The sequence below is a fragment of the Siniperca chuatsi genome, linkage group LG4 (genome assembly GCF_020085105.1).
Source record: "Siniperca chuatsi isolate FFG_IHB_CAS linkage group LG4, ASM2008510v1, whole genome shotgun sequence".
Classification (NCBI taxonomy): Eukaryota; Metazoa; Chordata; class Actinopteri; order Centrarchiformes; family Sinipercidae; genus Siniperca; species Siniperca chuatsi.
In genome coordinates, this window is record NC_058045.1 from 26,638,725 (window position 1) to 26,661,797 (window position 23,073).

Sequence of the window (23,073 nt, forward strand, 5' to 3'; positions counted from 1 at the left end):
AGTAGCTGAGAATCATGATAAAAGCATGTAGAAATGCAGAAAATAGTATTCTAATAGTATTTTTTAAAACATAATTGAAATAAGGAACAAACATCAGGAAATATCTAATTAAAATAATAAGTACATTTTCGATACTCACTGCTATGAACAAAATTCATCTGATACTATAAAAGTGTTTATGTTCCCTGCCCATCCCTGTTGAGAAATCAAACTGCATCACTTCATCCCTTTCGTGTTGGACCAAACTGAGTGAAATGATTAGATTGGAGTAATGAACACTTGTTTGTATCCATTGCTATTGCAACCAAAATAAGCAATTACTGAATGGAAACCTAGCTAGCCTACAAAAATGTCAAGGTAGTTTTATTGTCACTAATTTATTTTAAGCCTGTGTTATTCCAACCTGTACTAACAGCTGACCGGATGTGTCCTAGGATTTTTGTTTTTTAGTTTTATCAGTAAAATGATCTGATAAAACTTATTAGGTATGTAGCCGCTGGTTTATTTTTAAGATGACTGCGAACACGTGCATTACCTGCAGCAGGACGGTGCCACCAGGGAAGCTGAGCTGGACACAGTACTTTGGAGCATTGTCCCATGAGAGGAGCTGCAGGTCCTCTATGGAGCTGTAGGACAATGATGTCTCCATGTAACCGGTGGGCTGGAAAGGAGAGAGAAAGCAAGAGGATATTAGCCTGCCACTGTCTAACATTTACAATACATACTGTATATTTAAACAGAGCTGGAGGAGAAAAAGGCATTTATTTTTACTGGCAGTCAGCTGGAAAGACAAAAAGAAACATATCCTGGGCTAACCTGCCCTGGGTAAACACAAGGCCAAACAAAATGGCAAACGCTGTTATACAGAGTAGTCTTTATCAGCTGTGGTGACATTTGATGTAGTTCCAAGTGAATAGTCACTGAATGCTGAAACAAAGTGGAAAATCAATTTAGCAAAAGCCATTAATCACACAAATACACAAACATTACCTCGAAAGACATTGTTCATGTAGCTTTGAGTCAATACACACAGACAGAAAGCCCACTATGGTGTGATGCAGAGCTCTGATCCCAGTCTCACCATTGTGAGAGCTGGAAGCAGATGCAACTGAGTAACAGGCCACAACCTGTTTGCTAGTCTCAAAATGATTACAGGAACCCTGACAAATTACCACAAGTTTCCGGAGTCAGGAACAGAAGAGTCTTTTAAAAAAAAAAGAAAGATTCTAAACAGATAAAAATAACGAGGCCCAGAGAAAGCCACAAGGAAACCAAGCCTACATATCTTCTAACTACCAGAAGAAGTTTCAAGAGAAATGTTTAATACCACAGTGTGTCTATAATAAGACGTGTCTGTCAGTAATGCAGCAATGGCAGTAAATGAATCACCAGTTGATTTCCCAGACATTAGCGTCACTGCATGACTTAGTACCAATTGTTGTTGATAGGAGACTAACTGTATATCCACACAAATGGGCCCTGCAGACGTCATCTGCAGTGGCTTTTGCTGCACCCTAATTATGCAGCAATTCTTTCTGGCATTGATCAGCATTTTTTTTCCTTTCACTTTTCATTTTTCTGAGGCCATTTTCAGTTTAAAAACTCTCAGCAGCTGGGTGAATGTAGAAAGTTTCAGCTGGATGCGGCCATCAAGTCCTGACAGACCACAGTAATGTAGTCACAATTCTAGGAGCTTTAGGAGGAGTATTTCAGAAAATCTTTGAAAGTGTCTTACATACGTGTGTTCCATTTTATGTTATCAGTGGATAAACATTGACAGCGTGGGATTTACTATTCTCAGTTAAGTGTGACACCAAGAAACAAATAAAGACAACAGCCGAGATAATAGAAGAAATGTAAACAAGTCAATATCCACCAGTGGATCGCCAGGATCACTAATTTGAAACAGAGTAAGTACACTAAGGAATAAAATATTTCAAGCATTGTGTTTTGGCCTGCAAACAGACATTTCTTATGGGAACTGGATTGGGACACAGCAGGTTTCCATCAGGAAAGTAAACTAAGACAAATAAATGGAAATAAGTGTATTGGGTGATATGAAGTTTGAAGTGAATAAAGTGTTGACCTACTATGTATGTTTAGGTGGCAGATTCAGGAGAGAAATTCAAAAAGACTATCAAAGAGGAACCACAGCCGACTGTGCTCTGTCTGATTTAGCTTTTTCATTGTTAACATTTTTCCTTTTTCATGTGGACATATTGTATCAGTCTTGCAATGGACTTAGTATCTGAAGCCCTCAGTCTTCTTCAAACAAAGTGTTTGTCAGATTTTATAGCTTCTGAAATCCCCTTTTGGACAGCAGAATCGAAGGGGCTGTGTCAGAAAGTGTTAACTTCTGACACACTTTCTGAAACACCCGCTTTACGCAGCGATTGGTCAGGTGTGCTGAGGTAAGAGAGTAGGTAGGATATGAACTTCTCTCTCAAGCTCATTTTCACTCTTCACACAACTACTTCTGTCACTTTTCGTGTGAACAACTTAGCGCAACACCATGAATGCCTTCAAGGAAAGATTGTCCGAAAGTGTGCGCCATTATCTCCATTTGTACGATTCATTGTGTCAGGGCTACAAAGACAGAAAACACAGAGTTCTTGAAGAGAGTTCTTTGTGCTTTGTGTTAGGCTACTATCCCTCTGCCGTGACTTAGCAAGGGCACACTGTGTGGAAGCACAAACAGGGAATTTGTCAGTAAAAAGACTAACTTTCAAAGCCTCATATTAGCTTCAGCTGACTTTAAAATGCATTTTTACACAGAACAAGGATTTTGTCCTCCATCACTTGAAATTACTTAAGAAGGGGATCTCTTTGTCGCCTGTATGGACAAGAGTAACAATTACAATGAAAAAAAAACTGCTTCATTGTACATAGGGGCCAGTACTGTTTTGAGATAGACTTTTAAAAAAAAAGGTAACCTATTTAAGTGTCTATGACAAACAAGACTAGGTCGAAACCTAGTATATGGCTGGACTGTGAATGGTCAATGTGCTCCTGAGGACATAATTGAGGTCTGTCTGCACCTATTCATTTTGAAAGAGCAATGGACCGACCAATGGTGTAACTTCATCACTCAGTAAGTCAGGGACAGACGTTTGCGTTTATAGGGCTGGCCTCGCTTTGCTGCGGTCCAGCCAAAAATGAGAAAGCTTTAAGCAAAAATCTGAAAAGCTTTCTTGGCCATTTTGCATGCAGCAATCACTGAACTACTTTTGATACTAAATAAAAAGTCTGAATGTGATGATTATGAGGCAAGATCTAAAGTTATAAGGATTGTCTTCCTAATATGATTTCAAATCAGATTAATGAATGTTTATCCTAAGTGGACATTGAAGATACCGATATCTGCTGATTCCTGCAGTGTGTATATCGTGTGTGTGTGATCTGTTATGACTGTTGACAAGAGGTGTGAGTTTAAGGCCAAAAAGGCATACTGAGGCCTTGACTTGTCTTGCTTAACTGAAGCCAATATTTACCGATATTCAAAATGTTAACATGTAACCATTTATTCCCTTATTGAATTCTTGTCAGACAGGAAAAACCTCAGACAGATAATAGTAATAATACTGTATAATGAAGAAAATAATTACTGATGATATTACTGTTTACGATGATTTATACTTGTGAAGAATCTGAACAAAATGTCTCATTGCAACCTGTTTAGAAAATATCAGTTCTTTAGTAAAGAGGTAGACATCCAAATAATTACTATTATTATATTATAATATGAATGAACTGGGACTGTCAAGCTATAGTCAGTGTCTCGGTAAAACAGGCCTCCACAGGCTGCTCTGGTATCACTCCACTTCCCCCTTCATCTTCTTTTTCTGCTGCTTCCAGACAGATAAACAGTCTGTCTCTGGCCTCCTCCAGCACACACACACACAGTAACAGCTCTGCTCAACACAAACACATCTGAGTAGTTACATGGAAGCAGCAGCAGTGAACGCCTGCTTTTGCCCTGGCATCCCTCTGCAGGGGAGTCGAGCAGACAGGTGGTTCTCTTTATTTGCATCCATCTCACTCTCCATAGAGCAAACAGGCACCTCTCTCTCTCTCTCTGCCCCCCCGGCTGAAAAACAAACACGCTATTCCTTTATTTATACCTCCCTCCACGGCTGGCTCTTCTGTCTCACCCCCTCTGCAGACACACACACACACACACACACACACACACACACAGAATCCCTGTTGTGGAACTGCACCCATAGAGGATTTTCATTACAGACGACGTCCATGACAAATATTGGTTCTGGGAGAGATGTCTCATTTCCATGGAAGAGTAAACGTCAGCTCCTATCTCTGTCTGTCTGTCTTTCTGTTTGCCTGTACACTGCCAAATAGTGTTTTTGATTGAGTTTTTGCTCGAGTTGGTGGCACACGCCATACTAACAAGACGAACTGCAAAATAAAGAGCAGAAGGAGGAGATAAATGGTGTTTTTGAATAGGCAGAGGCAGAGCAGAATGGAGACAAACAGAAGGGGCTTCAATTTTCTGATAACCAGCCGAGGTTACCATAGATACTCCATCCTGCACAAGAGCATGCAGTTATTGCCTGCCTCCCTCTACCTTCCTCTCTCTCTCTCTCATCCTGTACGACTCTGTCTTTCCTTAATTCTTTCTTTCTTTCTACTTGACTCTGTTTTCCTGCTTCCAGTCCTCTCTTTTTCTCTTTTTTTCCTCATTCTGTCTCTTTCTGTTCTGCTTTTCATCGTGGAGTAGGGTTGGAGGAGGCTACAGCTCCTCTTGTTTCCTCTCCTCACTGCTGTGTTGCCATAGAAACAAGGGGATGGAGATGTATGTTGTGTTTTCTTTTTGTTTCCAGGGAGAAGCAGACAAGGAGCAATGATGGAAGGAAAAAGAAAGAAAGAAAGGAGGAAAAAAGAAAGAAAGAATGACCTATGCACTGTATTTTCAAAAACAAACTGTCTCACTGTTGGGTGAAAACCTTTTATCTCTAAATGTAACTTTTTTTTGCAACTTATTGTTTATTGGGTACAAAAGTTTTCAATATACATTCTACATATTACATTCATTCTTCTTCAAAGAAATATGGGGTTCGAAATAAGCCTTTTTACAACCCCTTTCATTCTACCCTCTACTGTGCCAGCATTTGTTTGTCCTGTCAATATTCAGTTAGTTTTTGTTATGCTCCTGTGCCATCGATACTTCCCACCCATTCCAGTCCTCTTTCCTGCCGACATGCCATTTCCCACCGACCGCCTCTCGTTCCCCACCCCTACATCTACGTCTATTCATACAGTAATATATCTGGAAAATATACATATTTATCAATCACTTTGATGTTGCAGAATACCCAGAAAAAATAACACAGTACATGAACAAAAACAAATAAATCCAAAGTATTAAGATTGTATAATTACTTTGATGCCCATAACCTCTCCACCCACAAGTGTACCTGTCCCTCAGGTAAGCCAATCCAGAGCCACCCTTCTCCTATTGCCCTCAACCAAATTGACCATTTCTCTGTAAATTATATATTTTGTAGTCTCAACATAAAAGTAATTTTTTCCATTAAAAGGTCCAGTGTGTAGGATTTAGTGGTATCTAGCGGTGAAATTGCAGTTTGCAACCAAGTGAATACCGCTCGCCTCACCCTCCCCTTCCAAGCGTGTAGGAGAACCTACGGTGGCCGCAAAACTCACGAAAGGCCCAATCTAGATGCAGTGTTTGTTTTGTCCTTTCTGGGCTACTGTACATGGTGGTGCAACATGGCGGTGCAACATGGCGGACTCCGTGGAAGAGAACCCGCTCCCTCTGTAGTTGTAAAGGGCTAATTTTAAGGTAACAAAAACACAATTCTTATTTTCAGGTTTACACTAATGAAAATATACTTATGAATATTATATTCCATTTCTGCCATATTCTGCCAACAGATCCCCCTAAATCTTACACACTGGTCCTTTAAGTAGATTGCTTTGATTATTGATTGCCACTTGTCATGGGATTGTCAGTTGTCAGTTCAGTGTTATTGCTTGTTTGGCAGCTGCCAGCAGTATGGAAAATTATTAAGTATTTATTTCTTTTATTTCTTCAGGCAATACCCCAAGTATGACTAACAATGGGTCTCTATGGAGCTTGAAACCAAATACTTTATAGACTTACAGTATATATAAATGTAGATATATATATTTAAAATATAGATATATATTGCTCTGGCTTTGATTGAGGGTGAGAGGCTGCTCCCAAATAGTACGCTGAACACAGGAAAACGGAGATCAGTGTGGGAACATGGGACCCTCAGAAAGAGGAACGGGGAATACCACCAGCTGGTCCAGGAGCTTCGTCTGGATGATGGTTGGTTCAAGGTTTATTTTAAGATGAGCCGTTTGACAAAGTTGAAAGTGAGTTAAAGTTAGCTTAACACAAACCATGAACTGTATGCTACCAGTTAAGTATTAGTACAGTTTAAATGAATGAAAACAACTTACCTGAAATCTCAAGTAGTGCACTAATTTGCCTCCAGGCCCGCTGTTTTCTGTTCAAATCATGGTAACTACGGTTGGTAAAATCACATAGCTCTGGGTATCCAGCAACAGCCACCAGTTTATCCTCCATGATTGTTATTTCCAAGCAACTCTCAATTCATCTGATTGGACAATGGGGAAAAAACGCAAATGAAGTCGGGCGCTTTTCTGCTCAACTCGAGGCATTCAGAGAGCTCCTGCAAAAACGTGAGGTGCCCAGGGTGCATTAGCAGTGCACAAAACGCTTACTGCCTATAGAAAACAACAAAGATGCCTCTCACTGCAAGAACCGCGTCCTGTTTGATCGGGGCCTAAGGCCTCCTTCTGGGATCAGTGAATACCACCTCTGACAAAGGACAGGCCGACTTCTCAATCTCTAACCATCTTGTCTCCGTTTTATCTGTAGCCCATATTGTCAATGCCCTCAACTGACAGGCCCACCAGTAATGCCTGAGGTTGAGGAGCGCCCAACCACCTAGGTTTTTTGGTAGCTGCAAAACCTTGTATCTTACCCGTGGACACCTACCTTGCCATCTAAACAAGAGAGATTAAGCGATCTAAAGTTAATGTTTTTCGGTGGCAAGATGGGCAGAGTTTGGAAGAGAAATAACAGCCTAGAAAGCACATTCATTCTAAAAATGTCAACTTTTATATACTTGAGATTTGTTTCAGGGTTTCATCCTTCAGGAGGATGCAAGAATGCTACTGCATTTTTTGTATGTCTTAAACCATTCACTACAAATTATGTTTACTCTCACATGTCATTCCAATCCATTTCTCAAAGTGCGACTTGCAACTTGCAGTCTGGCAGATGTTTTAAGGTGTATATTTCAACCTTCCAGGCAGCCATTGGCTTCCATTCATTCCACTACAGTGAGAAAATATACTTAGTGGCTTGAAACTTGCTTCTGATGAGCAATCCATCACAGTGAACACCTTGTCTGTTTTTATTGTTTTCATAGTTACATTCTAGTTGCATATTAAGTAGTGCTGAAACAGTTTGTCAATTAATTGATTGATGTGAATATTACTCTGTTCACGTTATTTTATCAAGCAGAAATGCTAGATCCAGCTTCTCAAATCAGGATTTGCTCCATTTGTTTTATTTAATTGTAAATGGAATATTAAGTAACCTTTCATAATAACATGTTATAAGTCATGTACTGTATATGCCATTAGTTAATGATAAACTAATCAGTCATTTACAATATGAATGTTTTGTTGGTGATTAGTTTATTATTAACTAATGGGTAAAAATGACTGATCATTATTATAAAGTGTTAACGAATATCATTTGGTCAAATAAAACAAGCAACATGATGAAAATGATGATGGAAATAATGACTGCAGCCCCATATCAATGCTTTTCACATGGTGACTGATTTAAGTGTGCAGTGCATTACCATGCAACAATAACTAACTAACTAGCCAATAAATAACTAACAAAGTAACATTTTCAACAAACAAAGCAAACATGAAGCAAGTTTTATGTCCCTCCAATACATTTTTTTTTTACTGTACTGTTGGATATGAATGGAAACCAATGGTAAAACCAAGAATAAATTGATCGCACTAACAAGTATTGTGTGCGTATCCAAAGCCTGATATATCGTTCCACATTAATGAGCCACACTGTAGCACTGGGTGACATGTACATATGCATACACAGCTGTGTAATAAAGTATGTAACAAAGTAGGATGTTACATACTGTATATAACCATATCTACCAAGACAGAGACATTGTGGACACTGAATGACATTTGGCTCACATGAAACCTCTGTGGTCTTTTGCAGCCACTGTGTTTGCTTGCATCACACAGAGTGACAACCACAACCCTCCTGTTGAAGACAGATAGCAAGTGGATAACAGGGCATTTGAGTGCACATTTCTTCCTGTTCCTGTCATCAAGCAAACATTATCATTTCACATCCTGTGTTCCCTCGGTTTCATATTTATCAATAATCACACAACAGTAGTTCCCAAACAAAAGGACATTCAGCAGCGACCCAGATTTGAAGGTGATATGATAGCTCTGTTTGTTCAAACACCTTCGCTGTAATCAACAGATTGATCAAACACTAACATAAACATGTCATATGCTCTGTTTAGGAACTTAGTCACACCGTGGAACTCATGTGAAGCTGCTGGACTCGTATGTGACGTTGCCGAGCATTAAAGAGTCATTTCCCTGAACAATAAGCTGCTCTACTTCTCCATTTGCTAAGGAACAACCAAATTGCTGCTCCTAAACTTAGAGGACAAAAACACACTGCTGACCTGTCAACAAGTCATGCAGTCCTTCACAGAGGAGAGGATAGAGAACACTTCTGTTGAGTTAGCTGTTTGGTGACAGTCCTCTGTGGTTTGACACTGCTACTTTCTGTGAAAACACAGTTCCAAGAAACTTTTCAAGCCAAAAAGTAAAGTCTTTAAGTCATTACTCAATCAAACAGTTCCACAATTGTTCAAACACCTTTTCAAGTAAAAAATAGCTGTTATTTGCTTCTAAATTGTAAGAATGTGTTGCTTTTTGATGCTCTGTCTCATTTCCATGGCCAGATTAACTCACTAGAGGGACCCAGGGTAAAACTTGAATGTGGGGCCCTATTGAGTTTGGTTAAACACAATTTATTTAGCAAAATGCACCATGTAAATTTGGACATACTGTAGAGCTCCTCTACAAGATAACTGTAGAGGAGCTTCAGGACCCACCTTAAAGGTACCCTTTGGAGTTTTTGAACACTAGTAGTGCTATGGAGCAATGTTTTTAAGAGTGGGTCCCTGTTTTGTTTGTATTTCATGCACATGCATAGGGACGCGGGTGACACAATACATCCAGGCAATGGTTTCACGCTGTTCCACTGATCAGCAGTTGGTACAACAAAGATAGTGAAGAAAAAGACTACTAGCTAGCAAACAAGAAATGTTTTATAAAGAAGGAAATCCATTCAACACATTTATTAGGCCTCAAGGATACACACGTGTTTTGGAGTGAATGTAAACATAATTGTTGGTTTACAAAAGAAAACTCCACAGTTGATATTTATTGGCAGACATCACCAAACAAAATGCAATTAATGAAATTACCATACATTATATGAATCATATGGCGCCTTGGGGCCCATTGAGGACAGTAGCTCACATTGCTTGATTGCCAATCGAGCCTTGCTCATCATTGTACATTGAATGCATTTGTGTCTTAGACTATTAGTATAAAAAAAAGACTCTGACAACTTGTGATGGACATTTGTCATTACTTTTGAATACTAAATGATTATTTGATCAATTACATACATTGATTACGTAAAAAATAATAATGATGGACCCTTGATGAAGAAAATAATTATTCACTGCACTCCTCAACATACTCAACATACAAACACAAGCTAACTAAAAAAATTACCCTGGAATAAGTACTGGAAAACTGGTAGCTTTAGGATTGGGAAATTATAGTTTTCTCACTTCTTTGTTATCCTTACTAACAGAAAGTGGAATGTGATCAATACATGTCTTCAAACACTTGATAAGTTAAGATATTACAGGCCTTTGATTACAAAATTAAGAATTCTTGGAATGTGGACAAAGGAATTAATACTCAGAAACTGTACAGAATGACATCAGCATGTACTAAACATACAACAACCATGGCAACTCACGGCAACAACCAAAGCAACAGCAACACCAACCAAACAGTGACCGCTACAAAAACAATCGCAACAATAAAAATTACAAAACCAACAATACAATAATAACGGGTGTAGCAAGAGTAACATAATTTCCTGGCAGCACAGACCACAACTTACACAGTGAATGGGAGTGTAACAGCTGGGAAATTCTAAGTAGCTCCACACTTCATCCAAATACAACATTAACCCAAACAAAACTATAAATCAGATTGTGAAGAACCTCGCATGTGCAGTTCTGAAGGTCACAGTGGAAAATAAACCTAAAAATTGCCATGGTTATTCCTTGTAGTAGCAGGTCAACATTCAGTATTCAGACACATGGCAGACACATGCACAAACACACAGTTACGTCAGAAAGTGAATCAGCGGACTGAACATGCCTAAATATCTTTCTACTTTTCAGTTATTTAAATGTCATCAGTCAGTTATAAAAATGTCTCAAGAGCATGACTGAGTGAGCAAATTGTTTACCACAGAGCTCTAGCTCTCAATATATAAAACTATATGTATAATCCCAAAGTAGTTCATTCTTTAATATTCCACAGACACACAGTCAATCGCCAACCTGCAATGCTAGACAGGGGTTAAAACAAAATAACTTGTCAAATGATTTATGTTGCAGAGAAACTGAGGAGTAACTCCAAAACTGTTTTGCATTGGTCTGCATGCGCACGTCATTCCATTCATGCAGACAATAATGATAATGGTAATTTTGCATTTTAACTCTAGGGACTCTATCATGTTTGCATTCCTTCTTCACATTTTAAAATAATAAAAATTTAACAGATGAATACTTTTGTTGCATAAGCTCCAACTTAATGTCACCTTAAGAGTGTGGCTTACAAAAAGAGAAACTTTAAGAAAGTAAATGTTTTAAATTAGAGTCTGATTTGCTCAAAGTCAGGCCACGGTTTCACATCTCACTGTGGTCTGGCAAGGCCACAGATGAATAAGCTTAAGACGTCATTTCAAGTAGGCTGGACAATACATCATTGACAGCTCTCTTTTTCAATCAAACATCAACATGACACATGATTAAACATACTTCCCAATTTCCAAACAAAAAAAAAAAACATGGCAATGTTCCCAAAGCTACAAACTAAAGTCACTCTTTGAACACATTTGAATCCATAAATATAGGCCATGCAGCTAGTGCAACTTTAATAAGGGTGGGGGCATTTAATAACCAGGCCTGTATTTGAAGCAGAATTATATTAGAGACCTTTAGGCCTTTATTGTTAATTTCCCTTGTTTTTTTAATATATTTTATCAAACATTCTAAAGACGTTGCTTGTTTCTCAATCTGCTCCTGTTCTAATTTACTGCTGTTTGCTGTTAATGCAAAACACACATTAAACCATTCTTTTGATTTAACACATCTGCAGGAAGTGTTGCGTTTCATTTTAAAGAAGTGGGGTGGCACATCATCATCTAATCACCTCCCATAGATGTCTGATTGGTACAGTAGTAGAAGTGAACCTTTGAACTGTGAAAAGGGTCACTGCTAATGACTAATATCGAAGCCTCCACTGAAAGTAATGACAGGTAACCAATGAGAGGGGACCAGTGTTGTCTTCATGTGTTAGTTTTAACATGTCACATGTGACAACTGTGGGTTAACATAATCTAGTTCTAGCTCCCACATGAAGCCACATGCTGAATATCATTTAACCTCTAACTGACAGTCACCTTTCAGAGTACTCAGAATGAGAAATACTTTAAAGTATTTAAAGGGAGATGTAAAGTATAACTAAGGTGTGAGGTCAAGTTCAAGTTTCCATGCACAAAAGATGAAGTTTCATAGCATCCAGCAATAGAAGAGGGGTGTGAGTGACTTCCCGCTGCCCTGGCTGAATATGGCTTTTTTCATCATGGTTAAAAACAACCCACAGTTTCCCTGAAAGACATGACTAAAAAAAGTCCCTAATAAAGAATGACCACCGCAGGGCTGCAGTCTCCATTCCCTGTCAAGAGTTTGCTCCTCCCATTCTCTCTTGTTTGGTTTCTCTGTTTTCCTTCACCTTATCCATCACTCACAGACACACATAACAAGGTAGAATGAGGGGAACGAGTCCAATTCCAATCTCTTCTAAAAATCATAAATCAATATGGCAGAGAGCGCTATCATTCCCAACTATAACTCAAATCTTTGCTTAATGGCTGCATTGTTCAAACAAAACTGGGAGGATCCAGTATTTGAATATGAACATGTACTGCAGCCTGTCCTGGAGGCCTGCCCAGAGCCTTTTAAAGCCTTGTGTGTGTGTTTGTGTGTGTGTGTGTATGAGCTCATAGTTTTTAGTCACTGCAGGTCGTTTCTCTTCCCTTTATTTTGAATTGAAACAATACCACCAACAAGGGCTGACAGTGCAGTTATCTTTTGCTGCTTCTGCTTTAAGGAGCAGCGTGACGTGCTGTGTGGTCAGCTGATCTGGATGTCTACTTTATTCACAACATCCTCTGGCTTTGCTTCAGCAAAGACACACTCTTTCTCTTTCGAGCTTTCTCGTATACATGTCCTGTTCCACCATTGTCGTTCACACATTGCTGCCTCCACAATGTAAATTCTAGTTTAATTTTAAAGGACAATCTAACCTACATTTTATGATTTAGTCTTGCAGTTCAAGAGTGTAGGTTTGATGTGTGCAGATATAATAACGTTTGCTGTTATCAAAATATAGGGTTTTTTAAATTTGCAAAGATATATTGTGGACAGATTATGAGGTACTTTTGTACCTTGAGTAGAGTTTCCTTTGCCTTTGTACAGCCTGTAATCAATCAAATTGTTCTGTTTAGGCCTAGTTCAGACATGGCTGAGATTAGTATTAGGGCCATGCTTTGGGTTGAGGCCAGAAGATGAGAAGAGATGTCTGGATAAGCAAAGTCTGGCCGCAGTGTTGGGACCGGGGAAGACTGAAGGCGCAAGACGGCTGAACGATCCGATCAACCTTAATTTATCATGGTTTCGCAAAGGCTCAGGTTCAGGCAAGGTCACAAAATCATTACTAGACATGTCAATAAAACAAAGGCTTTTTTAATACGAAAGGAATGTATTCAAACTTGTCAAAATTGTAACCCAAAAACACGTCAAATTACATCTGTTGAATCTTCGGTTTTCTATCCCCCAAAAGGGGGCGCAGCCATGATGTTTTGCGAAGTACCCGTATGTGCCGGTCTGAAGTATATCCCGTAGGAATAAACGAGTTGTTCCTCTCATACGTTGTAAAGTTAAACGTTCTCATCTCCCACACGTCACACCACTAGGTACCTTTTGAGTCTTTGAGGTGGGCGGCGCCAGCATATGTATTGAGGTTCAGTTTACAATGACTTGCATCCAGAGTCCATATGTGTGAACAAGGCGTAAGAGCTCTGTATCACAACAGATGCACTTCATTCAAACTTTAACATGTTCACCCTAATACTCAATGAAAACTACACCCTTTTTGTTGTCTGGTCAGAGACTGACACCAACATGGTTCATGTATGTTTCAGTACATGAGGTGCACTCGGTTTACTAAAACAATGAACGAGAATTTGCGAGATAGGCAACACAACATTGTGGCGTTAACATGTGAAGACACTAAATTTGTACATAATTTAATAATAATTGGTGCTGAAACAGGCTACAAGGAAGAAAAGCAATAGAAACTGTTGACTACAGTAAGGCCTTTTGAAATTTTGTTGGTGCTAAACAGGTATAAAATGCATCTAAGAAGCACTGTTGTATGTAATTTTATTTTTCTTTATTCTATACACTAGGCCTAGAGCAAATTCATATTAATTTAATTAATATGAAATTTGCTTGTCTCTGTGATGTCATTTCATCTACACTGGTGTTGTCTACCACCAAATATGGATCACTCCCCTCCAAAAATGTTGGTCTCTCTGTGTGGTCAGGAAAAGCAGATCTTTTTAAAAACACTAATGTATGACTGTGATCTGATCCATTCTTGAGAATCCTGACTTGATGACACTTAATCTGTAAATTACACATCAGGCTTAAATATAGCAGAAAACCACTTGGTGTTAACAGTGTAAAGGTGTCATCTCAAATGGCCTGTGCATGCCCAGTAAAAAAAATGCAAGAGGTTTTCTACTGTTTTGGCATAAACTGAGAAAGCAACTGAAACAGCTTCTATGCATGGATGTATGCAACCCTGTGGACATGGAAAAGCTTAAACACATAAATACACACACATACTTCTAAGTGAATCACATGTCATATTTATGACTTCTGAAGCCAAAAGTATTTACTTGCAGTAGATGAAGGCAGCAAAATAAGACTTGCAAGATAAGACCAGTATGCTTATCAAATAAACAACCTCTCTTTTGCTTGAGATAAATTGATTGCCAAAAAAAATGTTAGATGCCGATAACCTTTATATGGTATTTGATTATTCTTTGCTATTAAACACCCAAACAATCTTCAGTGAAAGCAAAACTGACACTGAGAATCACACTAATCATAACTAGAAAAAGTACCATCATTAAAATAGATTGGTGATGTGGCTTCAGACTCCATACGTGACCAGTAGACACTCAAGCCTCCCTGATTGATTTTTAAAAGGCTCCTGTCTCTCGCCTTGCTACCTATAATGAGCCCCTCATGCTTGCGGCACATCCAGATTCCTTTCATCTCAGGCCTTTTTGTGAGCGAGGCGCAACACAGGAAGTGCTTATTTGCTAGCGCCCTTCTTACGCAAATGTGATGTAGGTTAGGTTTATGACTAAAGATGTGGCAGGCAGGTCTGTCAAAGGAAAGAAAAGTGAGTCACAACTCTCTCTTGTTGCCGAGTGAGATCTCTCTCTCTCTCACACACACACACACACACATACACACACATACATTACTATCTTCTACTATCACTACATGTACATGCAGAAAAACACTCATTTATTCACACTCATTCATTTGTTAATTCCTCCTTAAAGTGGTCATATTATGCTCATTTTCAGGTTCATTATCTTATTTTGGTTGTACCAGAATAGGTTTACATGGTTTAATTTTCAAAAAACACCATATTTTTTCCTCACAGTGCACACTGCTGCAGCACCTCTTTTCACCCTGTGTCTTGAACGCTCCGTTTTAGCTACCGAGTGAGGCATCTCACTTCTATTCGATCTTTGATGGGAGTTGCACATGCCCAGTACCTAGGTATGGACTGCTAGCCAATCAGAAGCAGTAGGGCGGGTCCAGCGAAGACGGTAGCGTGATCCAAAACAAAGCCGCTTCAGCCGGTAACTATGGCTTCGGTTCAGTCGTACATGTTCCAACAACCCGAACCAGCTTCACGACCGAGACTGGAGCAAGACGTTTCAGAGTGGTAAGTTATTAACTTGTAACTAATTTATTTTTCATAGCTAACGTTTTAACTGTGCACTGTCTCCCTTCATCACAGTAACAACTTTATTGACTGCCTGCAGGGTACATAACGTTACTTTAATTTCATATTTAGGTGTACTTGTGGAAACTGCTCAATTCGTGCGTAATGACGCGTGTTACATAGTGACGCAGATACGTTACGGAAGTAAAGGCTGGAGCTGTTTTCAGGCAGTTCAGGAGCAGTGTTTTCTGTGGCAGAGGGTGACTGCCTTTCGGGTCCCTTTTTCACTTTGTAAACCTATTAAATGCACAAAAAAGATATATAACACAATAAAGAAAGATAAAAAGCCAAAACACATAATATGACTACTTTAAATGAGTGAAAATCAAAGAAATTAACAACAAAATTGAATACTGACACAATGTAATTTTCTATACAACTTTCAAAATAATATAGCAGGATTTAAGTTGTGGAAAAATTAACATTGCTTTACAGTTTTTTACAATTGCTAACTCACATTTCTCTATACCAAGTTCATGTTTTCAAAACTGCATACAGTTGTCTTTACTGACATGCAGCTCAGCACAACAGTTACTCTCACATCCAAAATGCACTAATGTAACCAAAACACTTCATCATCTCAGGATCAACTCTTGTACCCGGACACTGACAACATTTGTCAAGATTCCATTACAACAAAAATAAAGTCACTTCTTTATTACATGGATTGTGCTACCTTACAGGCGTTTGTTTTTTTGCCATTTTTGTAAGTGCACAAAATGAAACTAAACTAATTCCAGTAATGCAATACAAAACTATACATACATGTATAGGATAGCTACAGATATAGACATTCAATGGTTGTCATCCGCGTCACACTTTATGTCCTCTCTTGTAATTCACCTGGGAAAGAATCTTTTTGCATGCCTGATCCATCCCTGGCAATCTTCTGCAGATATGTCCAGACATCCAGCATTCATAGTGTCCAAGAGGGACATCTGATCATGTGGCTGGTGGTGATAAACTTTCCACCTCCACGACGACAAGAATTCCACGATGAGGATGACAAATAGAGAGTAAGGTGGAAGGAAAAGTGACGCCATCCTGGGATGGGCTGTAAACCACTGTGACTGGAAGAGAATGGTGAAACGCCACATCATCCCGTTTGATATTAGAATGTAAATATGTGCACAGAGTTTTGGTGGTGGTTGAGTTTAAGTGAGAAAACGCAAATGCATTTTGTGCGAAAGCAATGAAAAATGTTCCACAGTTTGGTTCACATTGACTTCTGTTCTGAGTTTTGAAATATGTGAATTCAGTATAGAGAAATGTGAGTTGTAAAAAAGCTGTAACTTAAACGGGATTTATGTGATTTTTGTTACTGAAACTAATGAAACCCTCTTGGCAGCTATGCTGACTTTCACAAAGCTCTTTTCTCATAATCATCTCAGTTATTTGCTGTGCATGGGGATGTTGTTGGAGATGCAGAGTCAACGCTCTTTGCCTCCTTGTTGGAAGTAGTCTCTCTGTAAGCAGAGCAAATGGGTCAGCATTGTTCTTCTGCCCACATAACCGCTCTCTTCGACACCGAGCACAAAACCTCCACTCAGGAAATGCACATTCATGCTTCACACTGAATAAAACCCTCTTCCTCATATTTCAGCCTCTGCAGAGTGAAGAATATGTGACATCGTCGACAAGCCAACTCGCAGACACATGATCGCTGTAAACGGGGTGTCACCATCCACACACACAAACACACAAGTTGAGAGACTATCTGGATAAATCATGACATGGCACACATGACTTGATTCAAAACAGAAGAATTAGCATCATAATTTCTACCACTGGGGTTTATACAGATTCAGTTTTTGCCATGAATACAAAACAGACTATGGTTCACTAAAGGGCAGTTTATGATAAATGACACCATTTTGAGTAATGTTCATATTTTCTGCTACATTAATGAAATGTGCAGAGCTTAAGGCATTCAATTGATGCCTTAAGGTGCATTGTTATCTTACAGAACAACATTTCCATTAGTCTCTGAGGGTTTGACAGGAAAATTTATGACAGCCAGTCAGTGACATTTGGCTCTTTGAATCAAGAACAATAAAGAACCTACTATAAGCAAGTGAGATCCTTGGAAATATATACTGCATGAAAATAACTATATAATAGCATGAGGCAACAAAAGTTAAATTCACAGAATGTCTATGGAGGTAGACTTCTCATATACACAGTAGTTACACCAAAAAACTTAACTCAATGTCTACTTGTTCCAGAAGATTCACTAGAAAAAGCTACTAAGTGGACCTTGGGATAAGATTGTTACTACTGTTTCCAAGGTCATGAATGAACTTTCATGCTCAAGCACACCCCAGTCGCCAGACAAAAATGTTGATATTGAACAATTCTGAAAAATCTTGGATTATGTTAAATTACGTATTTTTAATGTCCAATGCCAAAGTTTTGAAAATGTTCTGTCCATGGCAACAACAGTGTAGTTATGGTTAGGGAAAGATCATTGATATTACACAGTTAAGGTATGGTTAGGGTTAGACAACTACATGACTTGGTTAAGGTTAGGGAAAGATTGTGATTAGGTTTAATAAAAAGGCAAATGTAATTTGCAGATCTGTGACAGCATACAAACTCCCATCTTCTGCATCAAAGTCTGATGCCTGATACCCCTGGATGTCCACACCCTTACTATCTGTCTCGCTACATAAAGACCATACTACTTTCTGCATTGGTACTGAATGTTGGCATTGAACCTGTAGGAGCCTATTTTGATTGGATTCAGTTTTTGAATATTTTTGTTTGAGTTGGCTTCTTTTGTGAGCTTACTTTGTTTGTGTATACCATTTGGATGGATATTCTGTATTTTTACACTGTAAATATGTAATATGTTAAAATTGCGTACTGGCTCTTTGAGAATCACGACTGTGAAGCTTTGGCGGTAGTGCGCTCTTAGGGATTACAGTGGAGTCGCACAGTTTTCTTTACCGCATCCGTGATATTGAAGATTTAAGATCATATTTTGCCTTTATAATTTTATTTGTTTTATTTAACTGACAATCAAGATTAAAGGAAGATATTTTATAAGAAAACGAACTATGTGGATTGTTTTATTGGACACGGAGCGAGTGAAACCAAGACGGAAACTAAATGCGCACTCACAGAACCTAAATTGTGAGTTTTTAATATGGACGTAGTTGCAAGAGAATGCTGGGTTGGAAATCCATTTTCATAAATGTTTACACTCAGTGGCCACTTTATTAGGTACACCTGTACAATCTAATGCAATCCAATACAACAGCTCTGCCATAAATTCCACCTTTATGAAGCTTATAATGTTCATTTTTTATTGACACTGTCAGATGTCTTATTCAGCTGGTGTTTCTGATATTCTGCCCCATCATGTATGTAAATGGGGTGGACAAAAACACCTCTCAGTTTAATGCAGTCCAGCACCACTGACTACAACCTCCATAATTAACATACACTCTAGTTGAATTAACACCTCTATTACAGCATCAACAAAAACTGAACATTACAAGCCTCGTAAAGGTAAAACTGGTGGCAGAGCTGTTAGGTTTACCAACTAACGTGCTCACTGAATGTACTGAGCTACTTGTAGAACACATAGTGATTCAACTTACATCCAGTCTATGAGAGCTTTAACATCAGCTGCTTGTAACACTTGGTGTCTAGTAGCCAATTGAAGTTTGTTTTGGAGTAAATAGAGGAGGTAGTTAATGTGAAAAATAAGCTTCAACCATAGAAATTCACCCCCAAAATACACCCTTAATTGTCCCAAGTGACAAGATATCCCTGGAGAGTGGCAATACAAGAACACCACAGCAATGAGCGTTTAAGGCCAAAAATGCAAGACACCCTCCATGAATTCTGATGTAGAGATGTACAAATACGTTTTGCCTAATTCCTGCTACCACAGAGATGATTTCCTGGCTGTAGCTAAGGGCTGCTGTTGACTGGCCAAAGTTCGCAGGGTGCCCCCGTTTCCCACTGCAACCACAATCAATAAAGAATCACTGATATGTAGTGGAGCTTACAGCACACCACTTAAAACCACATCTAGGAAATGTGATCAAAGCAATACAAAAAGCCCCCAAACTGCAAGTACTTGTACTGGGCTTTAAATTGGAACTGTGAATTCTTACAAGTCTACACAACAGACCCACACTTACTGCACTACCTGTCAACATAGTGTTGGCATGGCTCTTGCTATCCCTCAACCAAGAGTCTAACCTGAGCTATAACACACAAGTAGAACAAATGAGATGAGAAATAGCAGAATGGGCAGAAATTGTAGTATAACCGCTTCTTCTTCTGCTTTTCAAGCGCCCACCGCCTATTCCTTGTCTCACTTGCACCATCTATGGTAGGCACTCCAGCAGTTGGATCTTTTCATCAGCCAACATGTATTACACAAAGTTGAGTTTTGGTGTCACGTCTTCTATTCAACACTCTAGCTATGTGGTCCAAATCTACAGTATTTTACACAGCCAGTCTGTGTGCTCTCCATTGAAAGTTAGAGATGCTATTGTTAAGGTCACTGAATACCAAGCAACAGAAATGAATAAACCTTGTGTGCCAGAAGCACAACTCCAAATGAATGATAAGCAACTGTTTCCTAAAAAGTTTGGCAAATCAACGTAAAAGACACAAATAAGACATAAAAACGGTTTATGTCAATGTTGTGTGCACAACTTGTTTCTGCTGCCCACAAGTCACCAAAAAGAACTCAATTACTGTATTGCAGGTTTAAGTTGGCTCTCTTTTTGGATGGTAGGAAGAAGTTTGGTGTATACTCAAATGGGAACATCGAAGCTATCACTCAACACTGTTCATGCTAAAAATGTTTGCATGCAGCCTACTTTATTATCCTAAAATAGTATCCCATTTGCGTGGTAGTGTGCTTTAATGGTGATGCCAAAAAGTCAGCACTAGAACTGAGCTTATAACAGGAACTACAGGCAAGGAATCAGCCATATTTTCCCATAAAAGGCCCATACCCTTTCATAACTTGTATAAATATTCTTAGTGTGATGTGTACAATTAATCAGCTGAATTATTGAGATCTATAGTGGACTAAAAAGGCATAAATCCCCTGTAAACAAGCAGGTAAGCCGAGTTCAGGTGGGTTCACCCTCAACTACATCCACAAGTCTTTTTCTGCAATGATAACAGTCTCCAAGACATTGCCCACTGCAGTAAGCAATTCAGCACACTCCTGTAGTGTGGGTGTGATAGGCAGACATCCAAAAAGCCTCTAACAAGGTGTGTTGATAAAACAATGGGCCTGGCTTTGTGGAAAATGTCAGAAGTGTTGATAACAGAAGGGGAAATAAAGGCTTTTGTTATTTTGGTATTATTTTGCTGAATCTCTAACAATTACAATTGATTACCACCACAGACATGACTCCTGTTGTGGTTAATAATTACACAGTGTATTATTCCTCCAGGCTGGTGTGCATATACAGTTAATGTGTTAAGTTATAGTATTGAAAATAATGAGGACATTGTATGTTAAGGAAAAAATAAATCCTGATTTCCTGAAAATATATATATATTTTTGGTTTTGCCACTGTTTGGATCACCAATTAGAGATATAGTCTCTCCTCCTTTGTATTTATCACTCCACCATCGGTTAAAATATCCATGCATGGTGATATTTATGATGATATGTAGGCCTGTTGGCACTGGACTGATACACTGAGTAGGCCTGGCAGCTGATCAACAGGACCTATAGGCTGCCACATCCGCAACAGAGGAAGTGACCTCTATGTATTCCCACCACTAAAACTAAACTCACCTGTAAGATTATTAGAATAACAATGATACCAATATTATTGAATATGGCACATTATCAGGGCTTCCTTTCTCTCAATTTTGCACTCCGTCCTTAAGACGGACAGGAAGCAACACACAAACAGTTTGTTATGGGGGTGCAGGCTGCTGCACTAGGGGTTCTCAACTGGTTTCTCGTCACACACCTAACAGGGCCCTCGGAACCCCCGCTGATGGGTTTTATTTCCAGTGACTAATGAGAGAAGCTCTTTGTTGATTAAATAAGTTAAATATAAGAGTTTAAACCTGCTAAAAGCCTCCTGGAGCCAAATAACGACCAATAAGACACATACACACACATGCACACACTTCAGGAACCTCCACTTCAAGGGACCTCGTGAGTCCCCTGCACCCCAGTGTGAGAACCAGAGGGCTGCGGGGTCACAGGTACGGTGAAGATGTGTTGCAAACGGAAGTGATGGAGAGGAATGGATGTGGGGGCGGAGGGGTGCAGGGGTGCAGGCTACAGCAAGAGTGCTGCCGATATTATCAGCAGAATGGGCCATGAAAGCAGTGACACGCTGCTTTTCTTGTAAACTGCGTCAACAACACACTGTGCGTAATCTCGGTGCGCGTCTGCTGCGTCCAGACAAGAAAACACCACAAAACTGCCTGTGGAATGTGAAACGCAGCATATTATATAGTCACTCACTCACACACACACACACACACACAGGAGGCTAGTTAGAAAGCAACTCACGGTGGCCGAGATCAGGCTGCTGTCTGTGAGCGTGAGGTGGTGCGGCTCCCATCTCCGCAGGAACTTGGAGGTGAGGATCTTGCTGAGGAAGGTGCGGGGGTGTTTGACCACGCACACCTGGATGTCCCCCTCGTGGAGCAGCTTGTATCGCATCCCGCTGCTGCTGCAGTGGTGCAGGGACCTCTTGCACGGCCCTGCGCCCAGCTTGGTGTTATTATTCCCCTCCGACATCTCCCCCAGCAGAGGCTTGTTCTCCTCGCACTGATAAAACTGGTTGTTGTGCAGCTCGTTGCCCCCGCCGCCGCTGCCGCTGTTGAAATCCATAGTTAGGTAATCCAACAGTTTATTGTTTCCAAATGTTACTCTCAGGGATGGGAGAGTGAACGCCTCGCAACCAACGACACAAGATCCTACATGTATATGAAAAATAAAAAATGGATAAGGTCGTTCGGATCGAGCTGGAGTGGGGAGGGGGGAGGGGGGAGGGGGGGTACCTACCTACCAACCGCTATAACACGACCTCAGTTACTATAGACACGGCTAAGGCAGGCGCAGAAATGCCAGCAAACAGTGTCTTATGGTAGGAGATCCAGACGGGGGAAGGTTTTTGTGATACAGTGTAAATAATCCACCATTTTCCTCCCCGCACAATGCCCCATGAATTGTCTCCACGGTGCGCGTCTCGCCTCCCCCCCCCACCACCAGCGAGCTATTCAATATGTTAGGGCCATGGCCTTATCCATTCCGTCCGCCCCGGTGCCAAACACAATAATCCACAGCGAGGAACGCATGGGAATAATAAGAAAACGGGCAGAATATCCAATGGCGGCAGCTCTGGGCTCTTCCGCAGGGTTTTCTGGTCATTACAAGCTCACTGGCACGGTTTCCTTTTATTCAGTCTTTTCCCCCTATCTTGGTGTAAAGGAGCCAGCACTCTCCGGCAGCGCCGATTGGTCCCCGCTCGTTCATGTGATACCGGA

The 23,073-nt window shown here is 39.9% G+C and overlaps 1 protein-coding gene across 1 annotated transcript in view; it reads right to left on the bottom strand.

Moving 5' to 3' along the window:
• Window positions 1–23,020, bottom strand: part of LOC122874455 (c-Maf inducing protein) — a 48,725-nt gene extending 25,705 nt beyond the window's left edge. The window contains exons 1-2 of the mRNA XM_044192334.1: window positions 22,094–23,020; window positions 536–661 (exon numbers count right to left, since the gene is read on the bottom strand). Of these exons, the coding sequence (XP_044048269.1) occupies window positions 536–661; window positions 22,094–22,417 (450 nt within the window). The 5' untranslated portion in view covers window positions 22,418–23,020. The remainder of the gene's footprint in view (window positions 1–535; window positions 662–22,093) is intronic.
• Between the last annotated feature and the right edge of the window lie 53 nt (window positions 23,021–23,073).